The 25134-nt window shown below is 38.7% G+C and overlaps 3 protein-coding genes and 1 long non-coding RNA gene across 5 annotated transcripts; 2 read left to right on the top strand and 2 right to left on the bottom strand.

Annotated features, from left to right (window-relative positions):
* Positions 1 to 24: 24 nt before the first annotated feature.
* Positions 25 to 5998, bottom strand: LOC140999239 (putative oxidoreductase YteT). The gene is made up of 14 exons (XM_073469555.1): positions 5183 to 5998; positions 4759 to 4867; positions 4325 to 4409; positions 4150 to 4223; positions 3963 to 4022; positions 3534 to 3641; positions 3259 to 3315; positions 3011 to 3141; positions 2678 to 2732; positions 2334 to 2426; positions 2084 to 2218; positions 1610 to 1711; positions 768 to 929; positions 25 to 496 (listed from the first exon to the last, which is right to left on the bottom strand). Exons 1-14 carry the CDS (start codon positions 5194 to 5196, stop codon positions 368 to 370), a joined length of 1314 nt encoding a protein of 437 aa, XP_073325656.1. The 5' UTR covers positions 5197 to 5998; the 3' UTR covers positions 25 to 367.
* A 68-nt stretch (positions 5999 to 6066) lies between these two features.
* Positions 6067 to 9778, top strand: taf10 (TAF10 RNA polymerase II, TATA box binding protein (TBP)-associated factor). Its single transcript, XM_073469556.1, has 5 exons — positions 6067 to 6432; positions 6768 to 6925; positions 7922 to 7986; positions 9146 to 9260; positions 9449 to 9778. The coding sequence occupies exons 1-5, from the start codon at positions 6300 to 6302 to the stop codon at positions 9536 to 9538; spliced, it is 561 nt and encodes a 186-aa protein (XP_073325657.1). The 5' UTR covers positions 6067 to 6299; the 3' UTR covers positions 9539 to 9778.
* Positions 9779 to 15116: 5338 nt separating this feature from the next.
* LOC141000038 (probable G-protein coupled receptor 160) lies at positions 15117 to 18919 on the bottom strand. Of its 2 annotated transcripts, XM_073470660.1 has the most exons (3): positions 18829 to 18919; positions 18186 to 18272; positions 15117 to 16983 (listed from the first exon to the last, which is right to left on the bottom strand). In XM_073470660.1, exon 3 carries the CDS (start codon positions 16930 to 16932, stop codon positions 15847 to 15849), a length of 1086 nt encoding a protein of 361 aa, XP_073326761.1. In that variant the 5' UTR covers positions 16933 to 16983; positions 18186 to 18272; positions 18829 to 18919; the 3' UTR covers positions 15117 to 15846. The 2 variants fall into 2 exon arrangements, with proteins under 2 accessions (XP_073326761.1, XP_073326760.1); XM_073470659.1 differs by having other exon boundaries at positions 15117 to 18272.
* Positions 18920 to 20751: 1832 nt separating this feature from the next.
* Positions 20752 to 23856, top strand: LOC141000266 (uncharacterized). Its single transcript, XR_012179524.1, has 3 exons — positions 20752 to 20814; positions 21769 to 21811; positions 23405 to 23856. It is a non-coding gene; the product is annotated as an uncharacterized lncRNA (long non-coding RNA).
* The last annotated feature ends 1278 nt before the right edge of the window (positions 23857 to 25134 follow it).

The following is a 25134-nucleotide window of genomic DNA, read 5'->3' as shown; positions in this document are numbered from 1 at the left end:
GAGCAAACTGATTGAGACAGACAATTGATTCACAGCTTTTTAATAGCAAATCAGAGAATATTTTACATGAACATTACTTACTCAAACAATTAACAACAAATTATCAAATTCTTACATAATTTAAAAACTTATGAGGTTCACTTGTTCACTCACTCACTCACTCACTCACTCACTCAGTCTCTCTTTCTCACATGAACACACACACACGTATTAAAATCCCTGAGCATAAACTAAAAAAGCAGCATGATCCCACTACAAGATTTGGCCCCCTGTTCAACAGTGCAGTTGTGTCTGTAATAATCCAGGTATGATTACAAGATTTGATCTTTGAAGAGAGATAATTTGTGTTGAATAGTTTGTCAGTTGTCTAGCTGTGGCTAGTGTCACCAGGGTACACCACCCTGCTCTCCAGTCGAGAACGCTCTGCTTCAAAAACCAACAAATGGCTGTGCAGCGTCTCCTCAGGTCCCGAGCGGATCAGGGATGGATCATTGTTCTGCACTCACAAAAACACAGGAACACACATACGGCTAATCAACCATCACAGTCTGTGCTTCTAAATTGTATACATTAACGTACAGTCAGTGCCTCCCCTACAGGTACAAACATGTAATTACAGTAAATATTCTTCATCTCTACAGATCGACTGTCAATATAAAGGTAAGGATTCAAATCAGAGCTATTGCTTCTGGAGTGGACCAATGAGAAAAATAAAAGCTCTCCAGGAAACTAGACATGGACAAAATAAAAAATGGATTGACACTCACGGCCACAGCAGAAATAAAGGCATCCATAAGGTAGTAGTCTGCTCCACCATGTCCAATCATGCCAAATTGCTTGGGGGTATTTTTGTCTGCCGTGTGCTTTGTGGCTCTCTCGGTCAGAAAATCAAACACGCGTACCTCGTGGCCATTGCATGAAAGCTCCCCCTGTGAAGACACAGTTCAGTATTAAAACACTGCTCAGATGATGCATCAACTCAGAGGCAACGTCAATATCATTATTACTTTTGTTTGATCACACCATGATAAAAGAGCTTATTTATGTGCTGTGTTTTGTTTTTCTGGCCTTAAAGGCAATATAATAATTGAGTTGAGCTTAAATGAATAATACATTTTTCTTGACTGTCATCATATCTAAATAGTAATGATTTTCTTTCTCAAAACTTAAAAGTTTTGTAAACATCAGGTGTTATTTCAAAAATCGTGCTACACTGGATTGATAACATATCGATATCAAGGTACACAACATGGCCAAAAGTAGTCTGTTACACATACTCTGTGTCCTTCAGGTCTGGGGCTGTGTTTAATGGTGAGCAACAGACCAAGGCTTCTTAATTAAATGAAAGAGCACTTAATGCTGCTGCAGTATATTATTGTCTGTGATGTTGGAATGGCATCTTCAACGACCACATATGGGCATAATGTTTGCGTGTCCACATACTTAACTACTTTTTATGTTACTCTCCTCTATCAACAATGTATAAACAGTTTTGGTTAGGTAGAATTACTTTGATTTCTGCGAGCTGGTAGTTGATGCATCTTTTCCCTGCTGGCTCCCTTTTGCTGGAGTAATTCTTGTATAGTAAGCATTAGCATTTCTTTCCTACCTTGCTGCCGGAGATGGTTGTTTTTCGTTGGCAGATCTCCTCAGTGAACGCCACCATGGAAAAGGCTGCCGTCACACCTCCTTCAAACTCCATGTTAACAACCTGGTCAAACAGAAGAGAGAGATACATTAAATGTAATGATGACCTTTTTGTTTCTTAAGGAATGTAAATAATGAATCATCAGGGTTTGTTTTTTTGTTTTTTTTTTCAGTTTAAACATGAAAATGGCTATAATCTCCTAATAATTTGACAGACACATACAAATACATACAATTTAAATGGGTAAATAACAATACAAATTCTGGAAACAGGAAACAATGTAAATAATAAAAGAGGCAGCGAGAGCAGCAGTAGTGCTCCTGCAGGGATTTGAGTTTAATTTAAGCAAAAACACAACTTAATGGAAAAGAGAGGTGTCACAGAGATTTGAAGCCATGAAGTCATGATTGTGGTTTAAAGCCAGTTTGTTCTAACCTGGTTACTGCAGACATCGTTGTCACACTCGTAGACACAGCGGCCATATGGTCCGTTCCGTAATGCCTCAGTGACTGACTCGATGTCTGGGAACGAGTTCGGACATATGACTGATACAGGCCAGCCGGTGTGACCCTAGCACACATAAATACACAAAGACAGTACATGTAAAATTATGTATAGCAACAAAAGTACTATGTTCACAGATGGTAAAGAGTAGTAGATAATTTGTGGAAATCATGTGTTGAACCTGTTTCACTCTATCCATGTAGATTTTGCGTGCTGAGTACGGACAGTCTCTTTCTACTGAACAGTCCAGGCAGCGATCTGCAGCACCTGTTGGCTGGCAGAAAACAGGCAAAGTCACATGTTAGATTCAGGCTTAGTGTAGAGATATCTGTTATTCACTGTCATGGATATGATACGTCTTCATGACACAAATTTTTTGGGGGGGATTTCAGTGTGTCACATAGCATTTATAGAGCTACAATACCAAGGATCCATTTGTAAAACTACAGGACAAAATACGATCAAATAACAGTTTGTTCATATCTGATTTCTTTATATTAGGAAACCTGTAAACAGACTACACACCTTGTTTATTTTGGTGAAGTGGCTGAGGGATCCAAACGATGACACTTTCACACACCTACCCGTACAAACAGTGATGTAAATGATTAATCTCAGGAAAAATAGAATTAACTCAGAAAACAGGCTTGACCACCTGAAAACACAGAGAGTGGTCTCACAAAACCACCAGGGTAAGGGGTCTAGTTCCTGCTAGCAGTGTTTGGAAAGAGGCATTCAACAAATTAATACACTTATAATACCCAGTCGACCAACTAACGTTGTTAATGTTAAATGCATCTAATCTCTGGACAACAGACAAACTTGAAGTTAATCTTTGACTTCTTTGTATTGGTTTACCTGCGTGCTCCGGCCCAGTGATGTATAAGGTCAATGTCATGACATGACTTAGCTAAAAGAGCAAACGAGCTCTCTGCTTCATTCCTCCAGCTCCCCCGAACAAATGAGTGAGCAAAGTGGTAAAACCCAACCTGGAACGAGAGGATGACAAAACTAATGTGTTACAGTTAACCTCGATTAAAAAAAAAACACACACACATGCTGTTTAATTATAGAGGTATAATGAAGAGCCCTGAATGCATTCTTACCGGCTCAAGGTGCTGAATGTGGATCACGTCACCTATGACTCCAGCATCAATCAGCTCCTGGAAAAGGATCCATTGATTTCAATTCAGTGAGAAAATGTATTCAGTGTTCTGTAAGTGAAGCTACCAAAAACATGCTGGGCTCTACTTAATAAAACCTCAAAACTTAATTACAGGATTACGTTTTAAATGTAACCAAGTTGACATCTTTAAACCAAAAACTGTAAAACAATGGTCAAAATGTTTCATACAGAGAAAGTGTGACAGAAAGTGTTCACCTTTATCTTGTGGATGACAGGATCATAGCGGAGAACGTGACCCACTGATAGCATCACACCACTCTGAGTACAAGCCTCCACGATCGCTGTGCAGTCTTCTGCAGTTGTCTGAAGTCAAAGAAGGTTAATTGTTTTGTATGGATATATTTATTGGATATATACAAAGTACAACAGACAAACACTGGCTCTATAGAGGGCCTTTTACGTTTTTAGAGGCCACGCTAGGGAAGAGTGGGGCGAGGGGTGCTCAGATGGTCGCAATCTGCAACCTCACTGTTATATGTCACTAAATTCTACATACTTCACCAGTAAACAAAAACAGAATTTAAAACTATTATTACTAAGTTACAGTAAAAATCAAGCAGTATGATTATTAACATCCATATCAAGATTAGAGCTATGCAGTATATGATGATGGCTAACACTCACTGCCATTGGTTTCTCCAGCAGAACATGGTAGCCTTTCTTCGCAAAAGCCATCGCAGGTTCCTGGGGAACACATAGTAGTTCAATAGACCAATAGACTAGTTCAACAGATAATGAGGTGTGTTCACATGAGACTAAAAACTGAGAGATACACATATATACAGAACATAAACATATATTTTATGTTTACCTTATGAAGGCGGTCAGGGGTACAAATTAAGACCGCATCGGCAAACTTCTCTCTTTCAACCATACTGTGCCAGTCTAGTTTGAAAAAAAAAAAAAAAAGTTTGAAAAAACAAGCATTTAATAGTTTAGCATGAGGCAGATAATTATAAACAATTAAATGTTATTTTTGTGCTCACCTTCAAATATGTTTTCATCTTCAATTTTGTGTTGCTCTTGAAGTTTAGTGCGGGCAAATTTCCTTGGATCAGCTACGCCAACAACCTGAAATGGTGAAGTTGAGTAAATGTGGTGGAAAGTTATTCAGACCATTTATTCAAGTAAACTAGCAACTGACTAAATACAAGTATTTAATGTGCGTCACTTTTTACCTCGTGGCTACAAACAGCATGGACTTGAGGATCTATTTGAACTGTGACATACTTTGCTTTTCTGTTACACTTTACTTTTCTTTCATGGGTATCTTGTCTTGATCTTATCTTGGAACCTTTGGCTCACAGAGATTTTTTGGTGCCAGAATATGTTTTGATCAATACTGTCAATTCAAGAACACAATCCACAAAAATGATTGGTTGACTACATCGGGCTGTAGTGTAAGGCAACTTCTCCTGACCTTTGCACGCTCAGGGTGGATGGATGCATACTGGGAGTAGATCTCCCCTCGACAGCCAGCTCCCACCACGATGACACGGACAGGGCAAGTCATTTTTGAGTCCTGTGAACTTTAACACAAATTAAAGCTTACAGACACATGTCTAAGGGAATTAAACAGTCATCAGTCAGAGGTAATCCCCTCTACAGTCCCAGTCAGGGAAATCTTACTTAATATAATTATTCACTACATTTACACTCCTCTAGATACAGATAAATCATTATTTGACTTGGACTAAATGGAAAATGTAAACACCCCTTTACAGAACAGAATAAAGCCCCTACAGGGGTAATAGGCTGTATGAAGGTAGCTCATTAAAATGTGTGAAATGTGTTTCCGGTAAACAATATTTGTCAGTTTAGGACGTAAGTGTTTGGCTCATTACCTGTTTTGCCCCATACAGCTGTCAAAACAGTCTGTCCCGCTTCCGCGTCGGTCCAATGTCCAGGAACGACTGCACAATAGCCATCTAGTCGGCGACACACCAGCAGTGTCTCTCTTCTTCGACCCAAACAGCTGACCGCAAAGCAGTCACAGAGTTATCTAACGCCCCCTACCGTGTGCACAGCCCTGATGCTGCATTCACTGCTCCTCGTAAACTCGTTAATTCCTTGTTTGGAACTGGTAACGTGGTTTAAGAGAAATGCACCGTAATATATTACTTAAACGCCTGGGAATTATAAGTCATACAGGTAACATGATATATCGAAGTCCCAGTCCACGGAACTTGTTATTTTAAAGACAACACCTTTTTCCTTTAAAACGTTTTATCAATTATTTATACTGGCGGGGAGTTCCGGGCATTTACACCTCCTAGGTTTACAGACAGGTCTATGTCATAAGAAGGTTGTTGAGGTCTTATTCAAGCCATTAAAGTCAAATCAGTCAAATGACAGACAGTGTGATATAAATTAAAGCATGGTGGACTGCGCTACAGATATTGCGAACTATTTCCAACAGCACCCGAAGGTACCATTTTAGCTAGAGTCGCTAGCAGCGAGCTGAAATACAAAGAGAAAAGGATAAAGAGGGTTTTAGTAGCGTTACTAAATCCTCATTATTTGTTACTTGCTTGCTATCTATTGTCTGCTATCTGCTGATACAACTAAACAAAAGAAACCTACAATTCAACAAACAAATAAGAAACTGCGCTACTGTGGGCTATCAAAAGTATCAGTGGAGGGTCCTCGGAAATCTTCGGCTTCTATCGTCGGAATCGGATCCGAGCCGTACAGCTCGGGTCACATGACGCAGCTAGCTCTGCAGCGTGAGATCAGCGTTCTGCTGCACGGTAGAAACAAACATTTCTGATGCTAACTAGTGCCTGATTCTGTGATTCTGACTTCTCTAAGTCACAAAAGTAGCTTTACTCCACAAAACAGTATTTTGTTGAAGACCATCCTTCGAGCTATATAGCACGGAATCGCACTTTTGGTCATATTTGGTCATTTCTCTGTGCTAGCTAGCAAAGGTTAGCGCGTTAGCTAACAACATTCAACAACATGAATATTGACAACGTTAATCAGTCTGTCACAACTGGAGTGTCATCTACGACGTCTTCAACTTCAAGCAACTGTATCGTAAATGATAATGCAACAACCAACGTCAGCAGCATCCCTTCGGTCACGAGTAATGGTAACGTTATTCGACTTTTGCTAATGTTATTGTCCAGTGTCCATGTTTTTGTGCTCAGCAGGATAGCTAGCTTTTTATACGTAAGATAGATGATTTGTTTTCCAGTCACAATGTGGATGTAAGTACGGTAAACATTTATAATGCACTATTATGTGTAGATCTGGAATTTTGTGGACCTGTCTGCAAACATGGTTTGGACTTTGCACAACTTGCAATACATATTTCCCTGGAAGAAAAAAACAGTGATATCTTATTATGTGTGAAATGTAGCAGATATGTGTACAATTTTGTTTCTTTAATTCAACATAAAGTCATCCCACACCTTTCTATTACAGTTTCAGCCTCTGCTGCCATGGTGACACCATCAGCAGACACATCGGTCTCCAACGGAGTCTATGTTCCTGGTGGCATCACCAATGGAGATGTGAAGCCTGCTGTCTCTACCACACCCTTGGCAGATTTCCTCTTGCAGCTGGAGGAGTACACTCCCACAGTGAGTAAAGTTGCAACATTTATTCGATTAGTTGATTGAAAGAAAATGAATGGCCAACTATTTTTTCATAACTGTGTCATTCATTTTTCAAGCAAAATGTCAAACATTTGCTGGTTCCAGCTTCTTAAATGTAAGAATGTGCTGCTTTTCTTTGTCATTCATGGTAGTATTATTTAGAGTCTTTGGGTTTGGACTATTGGTTGAGCAAAATAAACTTTTTGAAGATGTCACTTTTGGGCTCTGGGAAATTGTGATTGATGAGCATTTTTCACATATTTTTTATTTCATGGACTAAAATAATCAATTAATCATGAAAGTAACCAGCAGATTAATAACTGTAACTCAAGTTTTGCCAGTCACTTACTAAGTACTGCATTCATAGATAGGGACATGTTGCCAGAAAGACAACACTGCATACATTCAAGTTATTACCAGCTAATTTCTGGTTAATGTTGGAAACATCTGGCAACTTTATCCACCCTGCCAGCCACATTAACTGATCACCATCACAAAGTTAAATTGAAATTCAACCAAGAAACAATTTTTATATATCATACAAAGGGTACAGTGTGTCTGTCTTTGGATTATCCAAGTAATTAACTGAATAATGAGAGCATTAAATCACATTGATATAGAAATACTTTAAATCCAATATTGCCATAAAGCCCTGCTGAATATTTTTTCTTGGTACAAACAGTACAGAACATTGTATGAAAGTTGTTGACATAGTGCTGTTGACATTCATGATAACTTCATATGCTCCTGCCTGTGGTGAAAATCCAATTTTGTTATGTACCAATCACTGTCTGCAGACAATGCCATTAGTTTCTGTCAGTGGTCAGCGGCTGTGCCAGTGTTCTTGTTAGAGTTCATCTGGCTGATCATCACTGAATGGCACATACAGTAATACTTTTCTTCACAAATAAGTGTCAGTAGCAGTGATTTTGTGGATCTTGACCACAAGCCTGAAGTCTTCTCTTCTTTTTTCTTCTCCAGATTCCTGATGCAGTTACAGGTTATTACCTCAACCGGGCTGGCTTTGAAGCTTCTGATCCAAGAATGTAAGTTCTACAGTGACTGACTCTGTGAAGTATAGGCAACCCTCAAGTCTCAGTGTGAGTGGATCTGCCTGATACCCCATGGAAGCAAATGACACAAATCACAGTACTGTTATTAGCTGTCCCATTCAGAAGTTAGACATAACCAGCAACTAACAGGACAGGCACAAAGGGAGTGCTTGAGCAGCTGCAGGTGGAATGCTTTTGAATGAGGGGCATATTGCAAAGCCCGGGTAAACGAATTATATAAAAATAGTCAGTTCACCAATCTATTTAGCTTATTTGAAAGACTTGTTAGGAGTTTACAGGTCTGAGAAACTGAATCTGAGTTGAATGTTTAAATTGTTTATCAAAAACATAAATTATAAGCTCAGGCAGTACATGTAGAGTCTTAAAGGATGTGTGTTTAATCAATAACCTGGGACAAGCTAGAGCCATGCCACAGTTTGTCCAATGAAACAGGAGATTGGGGAACTATATTTGGCAAAGTAAGACGACAAAGTCAATCTATCAGCAATTAAATAATTAAACAAATCACATTATTGCAGTATTGCATCATTACCACATCTGAAAACCTTGTCAATATATTTCCTTACGCTTATAATGATTTGTGGAAAATCTGCATCATGTGCTAAAGCGATTTGAATCAATTGTCTAAATTACTGCTCATGATAACAGCAGTGTTGTCTGAATTTAGTTCAGCTTCAGTCAGGTAATCTATATGATTATGTGGTTTGCTGAGTCAAAATTTCTAATAACTTTTTTACAAACTAAGAAAAATTGGCCGCCGTGCCTGTCTAACTTTTATCAAACGGGGATTTAATTTATTTTAAAAACGTCAAGCAGCTGTTCTACTACATATCTGTATGTTGATATACAGTATGAATTAGTACTACTATTACAAATTGTCCATACTGGTGTTCATTGGCTTGTATGACCATAAAGTACATACCCTTAATTAAGCCTAGTAGACCATTTATTGTCACATCACCTTTTGGATAGCTGCTGTAATGGTTTTGTGGAAATGAAGAATCAAAATAAGATTGGAGGAACTCTTTGATCAGACTTAGACAGAGAGACAGACAGACAGACATACAGACACAGGCTGGCTGTATACACACAGGGAAAACTACAATAATGATTTTCTTTTTCCTTTCTTTAGAATCCGTCTGATCTCCCTTGCCTCTCAGAAGTTTATCTCAGACATTGCCAATGATGCGCTGCAGTACTGTAAAATGAAGGGCACTGCCTCAGGTAGCTCGAGGAGTAAGACAAAGGTGAGTGTTTCTCTTATGTTAATGTATTCTTTAAATGTAATGTACCTTCATACAATATTTTGACAATGTCATATGTGAGAGGAGTGTTTTTAGAAGATGGTACCAGTGGTAGTTGTCAACTGCCCTTAAGTGCTCAGATTGTTTTATTCCTGATAATTTATAATAATTTTTTTCTCCTCTTTCTACAGGATAAGAAGTATACTCTGACTATGGAGGACCTCACTCCTGCCCTCACAGAATACGGCATCAATGTCAAGAAACCATATTACTTTACATAAAACTGTCTTTCTTTAAGGCTTTTTGCTTTTGCTAGTTTTATCACCCCGCTGACCCACTAGAGTCTGTTGACACCTTTATTGCTTTCTCTGTTTTTTTTTTTTTTTGATCACGGTGTTTTAGTACAGTATTGACACATCTTTGTAGTCTCTTTGCCATTTGTTATTTTTGTGGAGCCACCTTTGCATTACGTAAATTGTAAAATACGTTTTATTGTGAAAATAAAACCCTTACTAAAAACCTTCATGTCTGTGATGTTGCATTTATCTGGAGACAAAACTTTCATCAATATTCTCAGTCATTAAATCACATGTAATGCCAGAAGTCCAACATATTTTTAGCAGGTTACAATTTATGAACACAAAAAAACGAAACAAATTCCCTTAAATGTATTGGTGATCAACCATGAAATGGGAAGACCTGTTGTTGATGGCAAAATTACTGGAAAAACAAATTTAGCTTATGCGAGGGCCTTTTGGAGATAACAATGACAACTGGTGGATATTAACGTTGGTTTGCTGTTATTTTACATCTTAATGATAAAAGCTGCGAACCGTAACATCAGAATCAGAAGCATAATTGCTTTTATTGCCAAGTTTACACATACGAGGAATTTGCTGTGGTCTGAAGGTGCGAAACAACAAACAATACTTGAAAAAAAAAATCTTAAAAGACAATAAAAATATAACAATATACATGTCTTTATCACACGGAGAGAATCCGTTAGAAACTGGAGTCACGGAGCAGTCACTGAAATCAATTCTTAAGAGCACTGAAACAACAAAAGCTGTTATACAATTTCTCCATCGCACTGGACTATATATGTATTAGGCATCCAAATAACTTAGATCAATGACCTGTGGAGGACAGTAATATGCCTTGGCTGCGTCTAGTGTGCCGGAAACATAAAAGAAGAAGAATCCCGCATAGAAAACGTAAAAAAGAAAACGAAGAAGAAGACATCATAGGCTCTAGCCGCGCATAGATCGAAAAGTGGCCGAAGGTATGCCAATTGCTGCTCAGCGGCATATACCGATCCCTGGACTGGTATGCCGCTGTTATGCCGCTGGTATTCCACCGACACATGACGGTATGTGCCGCTTGAGACTGTTAGGCCATTGAAAGACTGTTACGCGGCGTTGACTAATCGATAGCAGAAACTTTGAGCCAAACAATACTTACTGACAGGTTTTCTTTATTAGGAGAACACAATAATACATTACTTCATATAAAATCTACGTCGCGGAACATTAACCATTGTGGCATATTATATATCATGTTCACTGTACTTTGAATGATCGGAATAAGCCGCTCATAAAGAAAGTCATGTTAGCTAAGGCTAGCTCTTTCATTAGCTTTAAGTAGTTTATAGGCAGAAATTTAGACATATTAACTTACTATCATATCGCAAGAATCCCAAGTGTAATTACTTTCTATATGCCTACATCCCAACAACATAGCATACAACAGAAATGTATACATTCCTTTACGGCATTGTGTTACTTGTAAAACCAGCCCAGTGGCATTATATTTGCATATTAATCAGGGGGCGGTACCCATCAACAGTCTCAAGCGGCACATACCGTCATGTGTCGGTGGAATACCAGCGGCATACCAGTCCAGGTATCGGTATATGCCGCTGAGCAGCAATTGACATACTATCGGCCACTTTTCGATCTCGGTGGTGCTGAGCGCGTATGTTGGTCGTTCAAAAAATACTCGTGTAAACGTAGAAAAAGCATATTTATTTAGTCTTTAAAAGCAAGAAAGGCGTGACAATGTCAATCCCAGTCCAGCCATCGAATCCAAACAACCCGATTGTCTTCTTTGACATAACCATCGGTGGGCAGGTGAGTAGAAGAAAGAGTTTTTAGCTAACAGTGACTATAGTTCACGTTAAGTTTACGCTTCCAGTTTCAGAATTTCGCTCAGTGAAGCTGATTTATTGCAAAGTTAAGGAGTTCATTCTTAACTCGGGTGGTAGTCTTTTAGACAAGAGCTCAATTGACAGTCCATCGCCAGGGCTGTCCAGAGTTAAAGCATCAGATCATAACACGATTTTTACAAAAAATGTTATGTTGTTTTATCAAGGTTTGTATTTAATATTTTGACTATAATCTTGTCTTTTATTGGTTGAATGATTTAGCTCTGGATTGGTGACCAGAATCTTCAGTTCCCCTCCCTCCCTATTGTACGGAAGCCAATAGAGGGCCATGCATTCATACATTTTATTTCCTCCGTTTTCCCGTGATAACGAGTTAATTTCATTTGTTTTCTTGAGATCTCGAGTTATTATCTTGAAAAAACAACTACCGTTTTCCCGAGATAACGAGATAATTTTCTCGAGATCTCGAGATAACAAAACTTTGTTTTCCCGAGATAACGATATAATTAATTCGAGATCTCAAGATAATGGCTGTGATATGATAGGCCTGAGATTATGGAGACGCCCGGGACCTCGTAACTGGTCAGCTATGTAGTTAACGACGACATCAGGCTCACTTAGATTGCGCCGCCGATATAGCTGAAGCCTTGCTAACCGTCTTTTTAGATTACGCACACTAATGTGTATATTATCTGTAATAGCAAGGCATAACGCTATTTCGGCCTGTGTCAGGCCTTGATTGAAAAGGTATGTGACACAGTGTTTGATATGCTCCTGCTCCTCTGATATTGCTACACTGAATGATGTTTCCTGCAATGATTTAATATACTACACTATCGTTTTGTTTTCTCAAGATCTTGAGAAAATTATCCCATTATCTCGGGGAAAACGGCAGTTGTTATTTCGAGATAGTAACTCGAGATCGTGAGAAAACAAATGAAATTAACTCGTTATCACGGGAAAACGGAGGAAATAAAATGTATGAATGCATGGCCCTTTAGGGCTTCCGTACTATTGCATTTTCACATTTGCATATTTGCACTAACTTGTTGCTGCCTCTTAATGCACAACCCAATCTGCCTCAATGCTACTTTGCACCTCATGTAAATACTGTAAATATCTTATTTAGTTTTTTTTTGTCTATTTTATTCTATCTGACTTGTTTGTGTCTGTGTAACTAACATGCTGACTTGTGTACTTAAAGTGCTGACTGTGTACTTAAAGTGCTGACTTGTTTGTGTCTGTGTAGAACTACTTCACGGGCCTTTAATTGCCCCCGGGGACAAATTAAGTTTTTTGAATTGAATTGAATTGAGTATATAGCATGCATCTACAATACCTGCATCTGTTGTTGTTGTTGTTTTAATGTAAACTTACACACCACTAGCAGATAATGTCCTGTTTTCCAACATTTATGCTGGTCTTCGCTGGACTGGTCTATAAAATCAGAAATGTTATTCTGATTCACTGCCTCCATTGGCTGTTGTACCTTCTTCTCTTGTTTGGTGATAGTCGTCCTCTGGGGTGTTACAGTGCTCACAGTGGAAAAACTGGAGAAACTTGTTGAGGTACAGAAACCTCACCATGCTCTTATTTGGGCATGTCATCACAGTATAATTAAAATTAAAAACAATATAGTAACAATATAACATCGATATACTGCTCAGCCCTACTATAGAGATTATTGATCAACAGTATAGTCATTGTTAATACATTTGACTCAGGTGCTTCATTGGGACTGTGTAGGTGTGATTTGATTAGATTTGATTAACAGTGTTGGTAAAATGAGCAAACAAGCACACACACACACACGTGTGTGTGTATATATATATATATATATATATATATATATATATATATATATATATATATATATATACATATATATATATGTATGTATATGTTGATTCAGATATTGCTTAATGCTGACTGGTGCACAGAAGTAAAGAATGTCACAAGAAGCTGATTGAGATAAATGGTTTTCAGGGTCTTTTAATTCAGATTAGCAGCAGTAAAAGTACAAATAGACCACATTTTTCATTATGACAAGGTTGCTGTAGCTTCTGTGGAGCTTTCAGTCATATTACTTGATCTTCATCAGCAGATGGAGCTTGTCACAGTTGTTATGTAATCGCAGATGTCTAAAATCCCAAGGAATTAAAGGAGTAAAAAGTTCATAGTTGACCTTGAAAACAGTAGTTGAGTAAATAACTTCATCACAAGGTCCCTTAAGGATGCAATATGTAAGAATTTAGGTTAAAATAACCAAGCTAGCCATGGCCCAGAATTTTAGTTAAAATTCTTGCATGAGAATGTGAAGAAATAACAGTTTTGACATTATGATGTCTATGTATTGTGTTTCAGAGATATCTACTGGACTCTGCATGCTAACCAGCTAGCCGCGGCCCATACCAGTCCAAAGCTTCTGTGTTAGCAATGTAAACACCAGTATATCCCCGATTATCCAAGCTCCTAGTCTAGACTGCTGCCTGCATGGCTAACTAAGCTAATTAGCTAATGGTAGCTACAGTTGGCTGCAGTTATCGATGATTCTGATGATATGCTGCCCCATATCTGTTTTTAGAATAAATTCAACAGGACGCCATTTCTGACATATTGCACCTTTAAGTTGCTGTTCGGGTCCTGAATTTTTACAGATTTGCTTTTTTTGAGAACCACAAAGATAATTTTAGATTTGAAGGAAATAATATGATGATGCATGACTGTCTGGTATGGCTTTCAAAATACAAATGAGTGTAGAAAATAGATAATGTACTGTGATTTCTACAAATGTTTACAAAGCTTCGCTTCATTCAACAGCTTTCAGCAACACTTTGGGACAGAACTTCCAAATGTTGAAGACTTGTGAATCAGTTTCTTGTCAACGGCAACATTTTGCAGTGAAATTCTTTGCTCAAAAGCACTTCTGTGTGTGCTGAAGGAGTGGTGAGAGATGCATTTCTGTGTCCAGGCTTTTTATCTGTCGGTCATAAGCCAGTTTAATTATCTAACACAGCTTTCACAGATGAAATATTCATAAGCCCCATTCACACTGCCCTTTGAGTGCAGGAATCATGCGTTGATTCTCCGCATCGTCCTCTGTGTGAAAGTTTCAGATGCAGAGAGGTGGGACAGTTTCGCTGCGGCTCTGTGGAACGGGGGCGTGTCGATCTGATGGTGTTCACAGTCTGACAGCTAAACAGATCCTTTACTTATCAAATAAAAGAGAAATGACCCGCAAAGCAACATTACAGGACCAAACAACAGTAATGTGGTAACTGGTAGTGTCTTTGGCAACTTAAATGAGGAAAGAAAATCCGCAGTTATATGTGGATAAGTGTCTGTCGTCCTGTCTGTCCTACCGACTCTTCGTCACATTTCTGCCCAAAAAACAGCGTCTGTCCCCAGCAAAAAACGTTAACTCACCATGTGTTTGTCTCCTTCCACTATGTGTTGTTGTAGTTACTGTCTTGAAAAAAATCACCGCAATGATCAGCCCTCCCCACCGAGACTTCAGTGAACTTTCCCCCAGAAAACAGCATCCCTCCCCGCGATTAAGAGAGTAAGACAGCGTCCTGTTTGATGATGGCAATTATGTAATTACGTAATTTAGAGTGAAAAACATAACTTTGTCACTTTCCAGGATGTATGATGGGACAGGATCTAAATCACAACACATGATATGAATGAATGAATGAATGAATGACTTTTATTATTGTGTCATGCATACTACATAGCCCGCATGGGCTTATAAGACACCAAGAAAACAAACCGGATCCAGAGCACATCATCAGCACATCAAAGAAGTAAGAAAACAAACAGGGGTTCAAAACCATTATCTAAAGAAAAAAAAGAAAGGGAAGACAATGCCAAGGTTCAAGAGAAATCATCAAAAATTAATTAAACAAATTTACCTGTCTTCTTTTCCAGGCTTGAGAAATAAAGCTAGCAGTTTTAAACACATTGAAATTAAACAACCACTCCAGCTTCTGCTCATCAGAGCACCAAAATATTTCAGGGTTTTGTCCACAGATTTCATAAAATAATACCTCTCTCAAATCGTCATACTTTGTACAATATAAAAGGAAATGGGATATCATATGGATAACAGCATCCATATGATTATAAACAGTCAGTGGGTACATGTTTAGATTAACAGGTAGACACCGGGGGAAACACTTGAAAAAACACACAGATGTCAACGTCATGATGTCTACCGTCACGCCTCTTTTGGATCCGCAGCACTGGCGTGCTGTATGAATTGACACACTGGTGTGGCTTTATGCCAGAGCTGCTTGGTTCTGTGTGAACAAACAAATGCGGAGAATTGGCGAGGCTTTGTTGCGGAGATAATGCAGAGTCTCTGTGTAAAAAGGGCTATAGATACTTGCTCATTTCCATGAAGTCTTTATCCACTTTCTTGTGTCACACATAGAAGAGAGTGGTTCTCTTCTGTTTTGATGGGTTGAACACAGCTATCGGGAGCTGCTGCTGTCCTGTTCCTTTGCTCAAATGCCAGTAAACATGCCACACGCACACATTTTCTGGTAGATGGTTGTACGGAGTGTTGCGCTTTGCCCAGAACACCACACCCATCAGCAAACTGTTGGTGCACTCTGTCCACAAAACGTTAACAGCGATGAAGGCAGGTACTCTGCAGCCTAAGACCAGACAGAACACAGATATAAATAGATAAGGCATCCAACACATACCAAAGCTCAGTGTTAGACTGAGCCACAGAGGCGGTCGTGGCCTGTTGATCTCCTCCAGATGAGTCTCCTGGCTGCTTTTTGTCTCTGTTGTGCTGTTGGTTGAGATGAACAAAAAGTTGCTTTTCGGGTTCTTTCGTTCTTCCCTCGCTTCAGATAACCTGTCTGCCTCATTCTGCCACTTGGGAATACTTGACCAAAAGGGCAGCAAGGCACAAATTACTGCTGTGAAAAGCACCAAAGTGAAGAAGGTAATCAGTGGGGACTCCTCTACTTCACACACTAGAGTCTTTACCTGCATCAAATACTGCAGTTCCATCAGCTCAGTGTTGACAGAACAAAAGGAGAAAATGATGGCTACCACCCATATCAGCAATATCAAAAAAATGTTTCTCAGGCATTTGTAGAAGGCGCTCTGTTTGCAGAAGTGGGTATCTTCTACACAGTAGTCCAATAAACCAAGGAACATCATAGGCAGCGGCTGTGCGCCATATGTCGCTGAGACATGAGCCAAAAGGAAGCAGGGTGACATGGGAGACCTTTCAGCCCCAAGAAACCACACGGTTGCCAAAGAAAACGCCACCACAGAGTCAGCCAGGACAATGGACAGGCTGCACATCCCTAAAAAGGAGCTATACAGCTTCCGGCAGAATAAGAAATAGACTGCTGCGTCCAGTCCCAACTTGAAAAGCATCAGTAACAGATACTTCACAGTGTTGTCTATATGACAGCCGGACTCCACGTCACATTGCTCCATAATGATCAGCATTTTGACAGTTTCTGGAGATGACTCAGGCAGCATTTATGTTATTGGAACAGTTCTCAGCTCAGTGTGCAGGTGCTCCAGGAAATGCTGTGAAAGACAGAATAATATTGGTTAGGAACTTTGGTTATACAAACATTAGACAGCTTCGAAGAAACAAGAGAAAGCATGAAGACGAGTCCACAACCTCTAGCTGGTCACAATGAAGGTACCAGGGGCCTCATTTATTAAACAGAGTCATAATCAAGTTTGATTTTTAAGTAAGACTTGAGCACAAAAAACACAAAAGTAGTTATATATGAAATGTTACTTTGACGTAGAAATGATCTTATCTCTAAACAAAATCTTGACTTGACTTGACTTGACATCTAAAATACTGATGACTCACTCCCTGTCACTTTGGTTACGAAATATGTTCTATTAAAACATGTTGTCTTCTTACTAAGGTTCTCTTACTAAGTCTTACTTCTCTGTGTTTTGCATATTAGTCGCTTCCATGTCAACACCGTACAGCAGCGGTATTCAGCGGTTGGTACACACACCATCCTGAATTTCCTGCATTTCATTTCTGCATGATTTGTAGCATTGGTGACGGGTAAAGCAGGTTCAAACACATTCTTTTTACTCAACAATTAAAAACAATTAACCCTGTGATGTAACAAAACGTTACCCTAAGGAGTCCATACCTCTGTGCCTGGAGTTGTCCCAGCCCTGTGAGTTTCAGTGGAGATCCAAAAGCTTAACTCTTGCAGTAATGTAAGTTAGAGGCATTTCATGCTTGCAGCAGAACTCATCTATGAATGTTAGAGGTGGAGTAGTTCCCTATTGGAACCGGCTCTTTCTGGCTCCTCCCCACTGTAAAAGCAAAACCTGAAGGGACACACCTTCTGTGTCTTGTTATGTCTATTTGCATGTCCTGTAACAGGTAACCCGGCTAGAAACTGAGCGTCGACTATCAATGATATCCCTATACAATTACACTAGAATCCCAAGAAAAAAACATCAAGTGTTGAATGTTAGGCCTACAATTGCTTCCTAGAAATACTCGCCTTCCTGACTAACAAAAACAACGTTTTTTGATAAAATCTCTAGTTTGTCGAAAAGTTAGCACAGTTCAGGGTGTTTGAGCAGCTTTACTTGGCCTCTTTTAATTAACAGCGTTAATTATGTATGCATTAGCTTAGAGGTACAAGTTAAAAAGCAGTGTCACGATTCCTCAACACTTGAAAAAACATGTACTTTAATATTGCATTGTGATGAAATTACAAAAGGGTATTTCCATGCCAACTCACCCAAAATCCTGAAGTTTCTCAATTCAAGTCGTGGATTTTCTTTTTGGTTTTTCAGCTCCGACTCTATATTTAGCAAGATCTGTGTCACTGTAGATGTGGCAGAAGTAGATTATTTCTACACAGAACCACAATTTTGTTGCAAGAAAGTAAAAACAAGTGGAGATATGAGTTTTTGAAAATGACAGATACTTGTGAAAATGACTTCCTGTTATAAATTTGATTATTGTAACTATTCAGCAATAACTATTGATGATGCCAAGTAGCCTAAGAGTCTTTTGGATGTTCAGGACAAGTTTCTAACCAATCCAGTGAAAAAGAAGCAATTGCTTAAGGCAAGAAATGCACATACAAAGAATCACAAAGATGCTGAAATTTAGCTCTGAGGGCCAAACTTCATAACTTCAAAAGTATTTGGAGTACAGCTGTAAGATTTAGAAAGGTCCCATGAATTTAATAGAATTTATTTTGAGAAATTCATGACATGAACTGGGAGGCCCTTGGTGAGTTTAGACTACTAGTTTAAACTTTACCCTCATTCCAGCACCAGAAAAAAAGTGGTTCAACAGGATACATTCGTCAGCATGTAGACACTCCACCATTAAGATGCAGCTTTTTATTACACGTTAATATTAAGCTGTCTTACCTGTTGTTTATCGCCTGACGCATACAACATCCTCCTCAGCAGATAAAATAATCCGTGGTTGTTTGCTCTGTGTCAACACTGAGCTTCTGCATTGGAGATCATTGCCTGTAAACATACTGTCTAAACAAAGCAAAGACAAGAGATCTAATGGCTGCTGGTCGTTCTGGGAGTCATGTGTGTGGAGTGTAGGGAGAGTAGTGCAGTGATGTCACAGGGACAAAACACTCTTTTTTTTACACCAGCACACACACAGACTGCGTTCACAAACAGAGATGTAGACACATGGATGTTGTTATACCAGTCGACACTTGCATGGCCCTCTGGGTTGTGGGTGAACAGACACCCACCCTGCCAACGCACAAGAACACACACCGCTCATAGAGGATTTAAAGTGTTTACCCCATCTTTTTTTTAAGTGTGTATACATTTCTGTCTTAAATGGATTTCTTTTTGTTTTTCAACTGTTTTCTCAACTGCTTTTCAGGATGTCGGACGGATGAAGTGGAACATTTCTGGTAAGGAGATTATTATTGGATCACATGGTCTGGTTTTTAAAAATTTAAGTGAAAAGAGATATCACAGGTAGACCCCAGCTAGGGATGATAAAGAATTAAAGGGATCTCCACCAATTGTACACATCAAAGTTTGTTTACAGGTCTTGGGGAGTACTACTACATATGTGAAAAAAGTAGTATAAAGCCTTTTGTGGCTCCAGAGGAAGCTGCATGTAATCAATTGCCTCCACTGATGTCACTCACTGGCTAAGTTGGTTTTAAAAGGAAGTAGAATGCAGAATTAAAAAGGCGTTATCTCTGGTTCTGATGTATCAATTTGTGCAATGCTAGAACAAAACCTGGTGCCTACATTACCCACAATGATAAATTGCCTCCACTGATATCGCTCAGTGGCACTAGGATGCAAAGTACATGCAGCTTCCTCTGGAGCAGCAAAAGGCTTTATACTACTTTTTTCCACTTATGCAGTAGAACTCCCCAATCACAAGTATCTATGTTCACATGTATGAAACTATTTCTGAGTTTTCACAACAATGCCACTTACAGTTTCATCATCTCTTACAGGCAGTTCTGCGCTGGAGAGTACAGGTAAGGTGATCTTTGATCGTTCACAAGCACTTCTTCACCACCCTGCACAGTAAACATGCCACATCGAACCAGCTTCAGCAGGGAAATAATCACTGTGGGGAGAGTGCAGCAGGATGAAAAGAAAGATGCACTTCCTTGTATCTAAAATAATGAATTAAGGAAAAAAATTATTTCAATGAAGTCAAGATGAGTTTGTTTTTTTATTTTTTTTTCATCTGAAAAAAGGAATATCTGTAAAATTCAAAGGTATACACTACCACTGAAATGTTTGAAATCACCTGCTACAAAAGCTATATTCAGTCAGTCAGATGCTGGGAGGACTACTCTATATTTTAAACTATCTCTACTTGGTCCTCTCACTGCGCCCTCAGGTCAAATGTCCTGCAGATATTTTTTGTCATATGTTGCTAACAAGTTTTAATGTACACATAAAATGTGCCAAGTCTCAGCCACAAGTGCACCATGTGAGCCTGATCACTGAGTCATAACCTGCTGTAAAAAGCACAAAGAAAAAAGAAATGGTCTCATGTGCTGAACTAGAGAACTTAACATAGACGACAATAGATATCCATCTTCTGAACAGGAAGCTGATCGAAGAAATAAAAATATGTGACGAGGAAGATGAATGCATGACGTAAAGTCACTTTTGCACACAGCTGTTCTGATTAGATTTGTTGTTGCATGTAAACACCAGACCCTATTAATCCCTTCCCTACATCCCTACCTGATTGTTTAATGATGGCACATTTACTGTCACCTGTTTTGTAGTACCACACAGGGTGTGTGTTGTCTTTGCTGCTAACTTCATGTTGTTTCTTTTCACATTACTGTTCAACAGGAAGGATGGCGTTCCTATCAGTTACAAAGGCTGCACATTCCACAGGTACACGACATGGGAACTTGATTCGTGTAGCTCACATTAAACTCTGATGTTGAAAAGATTTCCTATATTTTTCCGAATGATTTTAACTCAAGTATTCTTCAAGTGATTCTTCACCTGAGAGAAACTGCTAGAGTTTAGAGGGAAGGGCACCAGTGAGGAGCAAGCTGTTATGTTTGCAATTAATTATTTGCTCTAAAGTAATTCATTTAATTAAAAAAAACTAATTTAAAAGTTCTTAATTACATTATTTTATTATTTAAAAGTGTAGTTTGTGTTTCTGCAAAGGGAGAAGTAAATAAGTGAACAGCATGTCAACCTCTCAGTCTTTTATTTATTGATACCGGTCATACTACCAGTCAACATAAAATACAAGTAAAACAAAACAAAATATTATAATTTTATATAATGAAAAAAACCCTTACGATAATATCGTCTATCACGATGTTTGTGCGGGACAATATCGTGGTAAAAGATTTTGGATATTGCCCAAGCCTATTATTTAGTCTGGTTGCCTCCTGAGTATCTACTGTCAACCCTGGCATCCAGACTGTTTCTGTGCATGTTTTTCTTACTATTTATAGTAGGGATAGACTGGATCTGATATTCAGCATTTTGCTGGTCATCCAAACATGTGGGTTTGTTTGTGCAGTTGCAGTTAAATCATTTACAAATGTGCCTACAACACAATCTGATTTCCACGATAAAATAGCCTGTCAACACTGAATAATCTGAATCAAGAAACTACATCCTTGAGATTTAGTTTTTTCCCACTCATATGCACCATGTACAATACATACATTCAAATGAATTATGTGTTAAAAAGCACTCAACAGAGGTCATAGCAACTTTTCGTTTTTCACAGGAGCTTCAGTTTCTATTCGCCTACATTGAAAGTTATCATGTTTTATTGTTTCGTTGAGCATCATAATTGTAAATGTAATATTTCATTGGCAGGTTGATCAAAGACTTCATGATACAAGGAGGCGACTTTGTAAATGTAAGTACATCCACATCTCTTCTGCTGCCCGGTTAGTTTCTTGTCGCAGCTTTAAGGTGACAAAGTAATTCAAGGTTCAGCGTGCTGCATCTGTCATTCTTTGCTGTTATATGTTGCATTAAAGCTACAATAAACTGTGGGAACAACACACTCACACATATTGCACCATAGCAATAAATATGCTCCACCAGTACCTCCATTTCCTTCACTGACTCAGAGATTTTGATGTCCCCTGGAATATTGCATTAATTATTTTACTGGCCTATTATCCATCTCACGTTATGGTCAACAGTCAGGCTAAAACTCAAGTATTTAGTCTGGTTAAGATGGCAGTTAGGATCATGGGCAAACTGACACCCGTTACTTTATTGATCCTCTTGCTGAAACATTATTTCATCACTCTGTCAGTTAAACTTATAAATGTGCAACTCCTAGAGTACAGACAGAGGAGAAAACGCTTCTTTGATTGTAAGCATGGAAAGTGGGATGTCCTGTTGCTTGTAATTTGTATAGAGATGTGCATATTCTGAGAATTATGTCATTTAATTTTTCTATACTAAGTTCTAACAGTGTGATCGACTTTGTGACCAATTTGCTCAGTTGTCAGTTGTTTTCCTATGGGAGACAATAAAGTAGCCTCCACTTTATACTTATGACACAAATATATAAACACAGTATGTTGGGTACAGTCTCTTTGGAGAGTTTTCTTTTTCAAAGCACATGAAAGCAATAGTGGATGAAAAGGATAGGATTATTGCTTTGAGTGGAACAGTGTCAATATATCTGAGTGTGAAAGCAGACAAAGAAAGATTTTTCCTATTAACAGTATGAAGAAAGTAATATTTTGAAAGCTGGTAAACCTTGTTTTTTTTAAAAAAATTTCCCACGTCTAACAACAAGGTGGGAGGCATCTTCGGTGGTTATGATGTATACCTGTAGTATGTTGCTATGGGAACAAAGTCATCATCTCCAAATCACTTATGAAACTATCTACCATTTGTTGTCTTCATTAGCTTAAATCAGTTTTACCATGATGTTGGACAAACTGCAGTAAAAGTTCAAACTTAGAACCACCATATGTCAGCCTTCCGCCCCCTGGTGGACATGTGGTCAATTACAGCACACTGAAGCTGATGTATTGCTCACTGTCACTCTCACTCTCACTGTCTCTCTCTACTGTGTGAGCCCCATCTTATGTTTTTTGCTGGCCATGAGAAAAATTGAGGTAAAAATTCATTATTATATGTATTATATAAAAGCACTACAGGTATGAGGGAGTGTGTATTTTTGATTTTGGGGAAAACTGTCCCTTTAAATGCTTGTTAAACATTTTTAATGTTTACTTTCCTGATCATTTTCATCTCCAGTGATGTTTCAGACCTCAGACTAAAATATTTCAAAGCTGGAATCCAACCTGTGGCTCAAACCCATTGACAGTTGCAGTAAATTAATCTTGCACTGTGTCATATTTATGTGTGTAATAAGTAATAAGAATTTTCTTTTCCTGCAAAAATCCCCAATGATCATTTTAGTTTGCTGCAAAGTTTACATGACTGTTTTCTGTTCTAAATTTTTGCTCCATCCTCCCGACAGAACATTGCTACAGGATCCAACAACAAGCCCAAGCTCGTCGTCATCATTACACATTGTGGAGAGATGTGAACCGGCTTGCTCACACTTCACACCTCTGTATACCTGAAGTAGTGTCTCACAGTGAGCTGATGGTCCTCATCAAACAGCAGCCTGCATGTCATCTTCCTGTACAGATGACTAGTCCAATAATGCACATTGGAGGACATTGTAAAGTTCAGCAGTGCATCATTTTGGCCATATTAAATTTTTCACATTTTGTTACCAACAGGATGTACTTATTATATAGGTTTAAAGCAAATTTTGTCAAACTTAATGTTCACTGTTTTAAATGTGCACCGAGTCCAAATGGAAATAATTTGTGTATCCTGTTATTAAGACAAAATGCAGTTGGGTTGTCAAGGTCAGCACACTATATGTAGCAGCTGTGAATCAAATAAACTTCTTATCGATAATGTTATGTTATTTTTTTACTATTACACTTAATGTTTGCTGCTTCAATCCAGATGAGTATTGAAAAGTATTTTCCGCGACTGAAAAAGGCACGTGTTGAGAATGTGGACCAGCCTGAACCGGAGGTATCAGTCTGAAACAGAGCTGAACAGTCCGACCAGTGTGATTAGTTATGTTATTAATTTGTTTCGAATATTTTCAGGCTTCAACCAGTGCTGCTCAAGCAGAAAGACAGGGTCAGGAAGAGAAAGAGATAGATCTTATGTTAGGCATTGAAGAAAGAGATGTAGGAGAGGAGGAGGACAGCAGCCAACATGCTGCTGTGAGAGAGCCAGCTGAAGCAACAGGTGAGGTGGAAAACAGATGTAGAAACAGGCAGGTAAAAAAGCAGGTCTCTGGACTAGGGAACTAATTTTATATTCTTCTGGACTTTGGCAACATCCAAAAGCACCAAACACAGGGGCACTAAATTCAATCCAGAGTGGTTGAACATGCCTCAGTTCAATTCATGGATGTACCACACAGCATGGTAAACTTAACGTCTGCATAATCTATGCCATCATTAACAAATAATCAGAAATAATGATTTTATTGATTCTTCTTTTTATATCATTATCATTTATATAATAAATGTAATATGGTACACTTCCTACTTTGATGGAATGTCTGGCTATTTAGCTAATTTGATTAATTATCAATGTACTTGTTAGGGATGGGCTGTAGACTGTGCAGGCAGCACAAGCCTGCACCTAAGAAAGGTGCCACAAAGAGGGCTTTTGTTCCGGTCGGAGCCGTTACCTGTAAAAAGGACTGTTTGGAGCAGCACATCACCACAGAGCACCACCAGGAGAGCATCAGATGCCAGGCATCTCTTTCATCTGGTAATTTCCGAGTCTAACAGCAGATAATATATAATACTAATATAACTTAATTTAGTATACATCCAAATCATTTTCTAATAATATCGGTGGCTTCAGGTGGAGCCTACAACCTACACGGTTTGCATAGTGCATGAGAAGCACAGCACTCTTGTTAGGTGGGCTTCACTGTCTGTCACACATGACATGAATATAAAAATGAATATAAAAATCATAGATGTGACAAGATTAAAAATTGATTAGTGCAGCCCTAAATGCTCAATTTTAAAACCTTTTAAAAGATAATTAGTAGTCCTGAACATACTCTCTGGTTTGGCCCTTAATGCCTATTATCAAAGGTGAGTGTAGGCTCTTCCTAAAAAGATGCTGATCTGGTCATTGTAGGTCATTCATCCTTACATA

Source organism: Pagrus major, chromosome 7 (genome assembly GCF_040436345.1).
Source record: "Pagrus major chromosome 7, Pma_NU_1.0".
NCBI classification, from domain to species: Eukaryota; Metazoa; Chordata; class Actinopteri; order Spariformes; family Sparidae; genus Pagrus; species Pagrus major.
Note: the sequence above shows the minus strand (reverse complement) of the source record. Positions and strands in the feature narration are given on the sequence as shown.

Bases quoted from the DNA above. Each gene is read 5' to 3' on its own strand.
- LOC140999239 (XM_073469555.1), bottom strand. The intron at 3,316-3,533 runs GTGAACACTTTC...ATCCTTTTCCAG, and splicing joins CTGTCATCCACAAGATAAAG to GAGCTGATTGATGCTGGAGT. The intron at 497-767 runs GTGAGTGTCAAT...TTGTGAGTGCAG, and splicing joins CCTTTATTTCTGCTGTGGCC to AACAATGATCCATCCCTGAT.
- taf10 (XM_073469556.1), top strand. From the start codon at position 6,300: ATGAATATTGACAACGTTAATCAGTCTGTCACAACTGGAGTGTCATCT. The intron at 6,926-7,921 runs GTGAGTAAAGTT...TTTCTTCTCCAG, and splicing joins TGGAGGAGTACACTCCCACA to ATTCCTGATGCAGTTACAGG. The intron at 9,261-9,448 runs GTGAGTGTTTCT...CTCTTTCTACAG, and splicing joins GCTCGAGGAGTAAGACAAAG to GATAAGAAGTATACTCTGAC.
- LOC141000038 (XM_073470659.1), bottom strand. From the start codon at position 16,932: ATGCTGCCTGAGTCATCTCCAGAAACTGTCAAAATGCTGATCATTATG.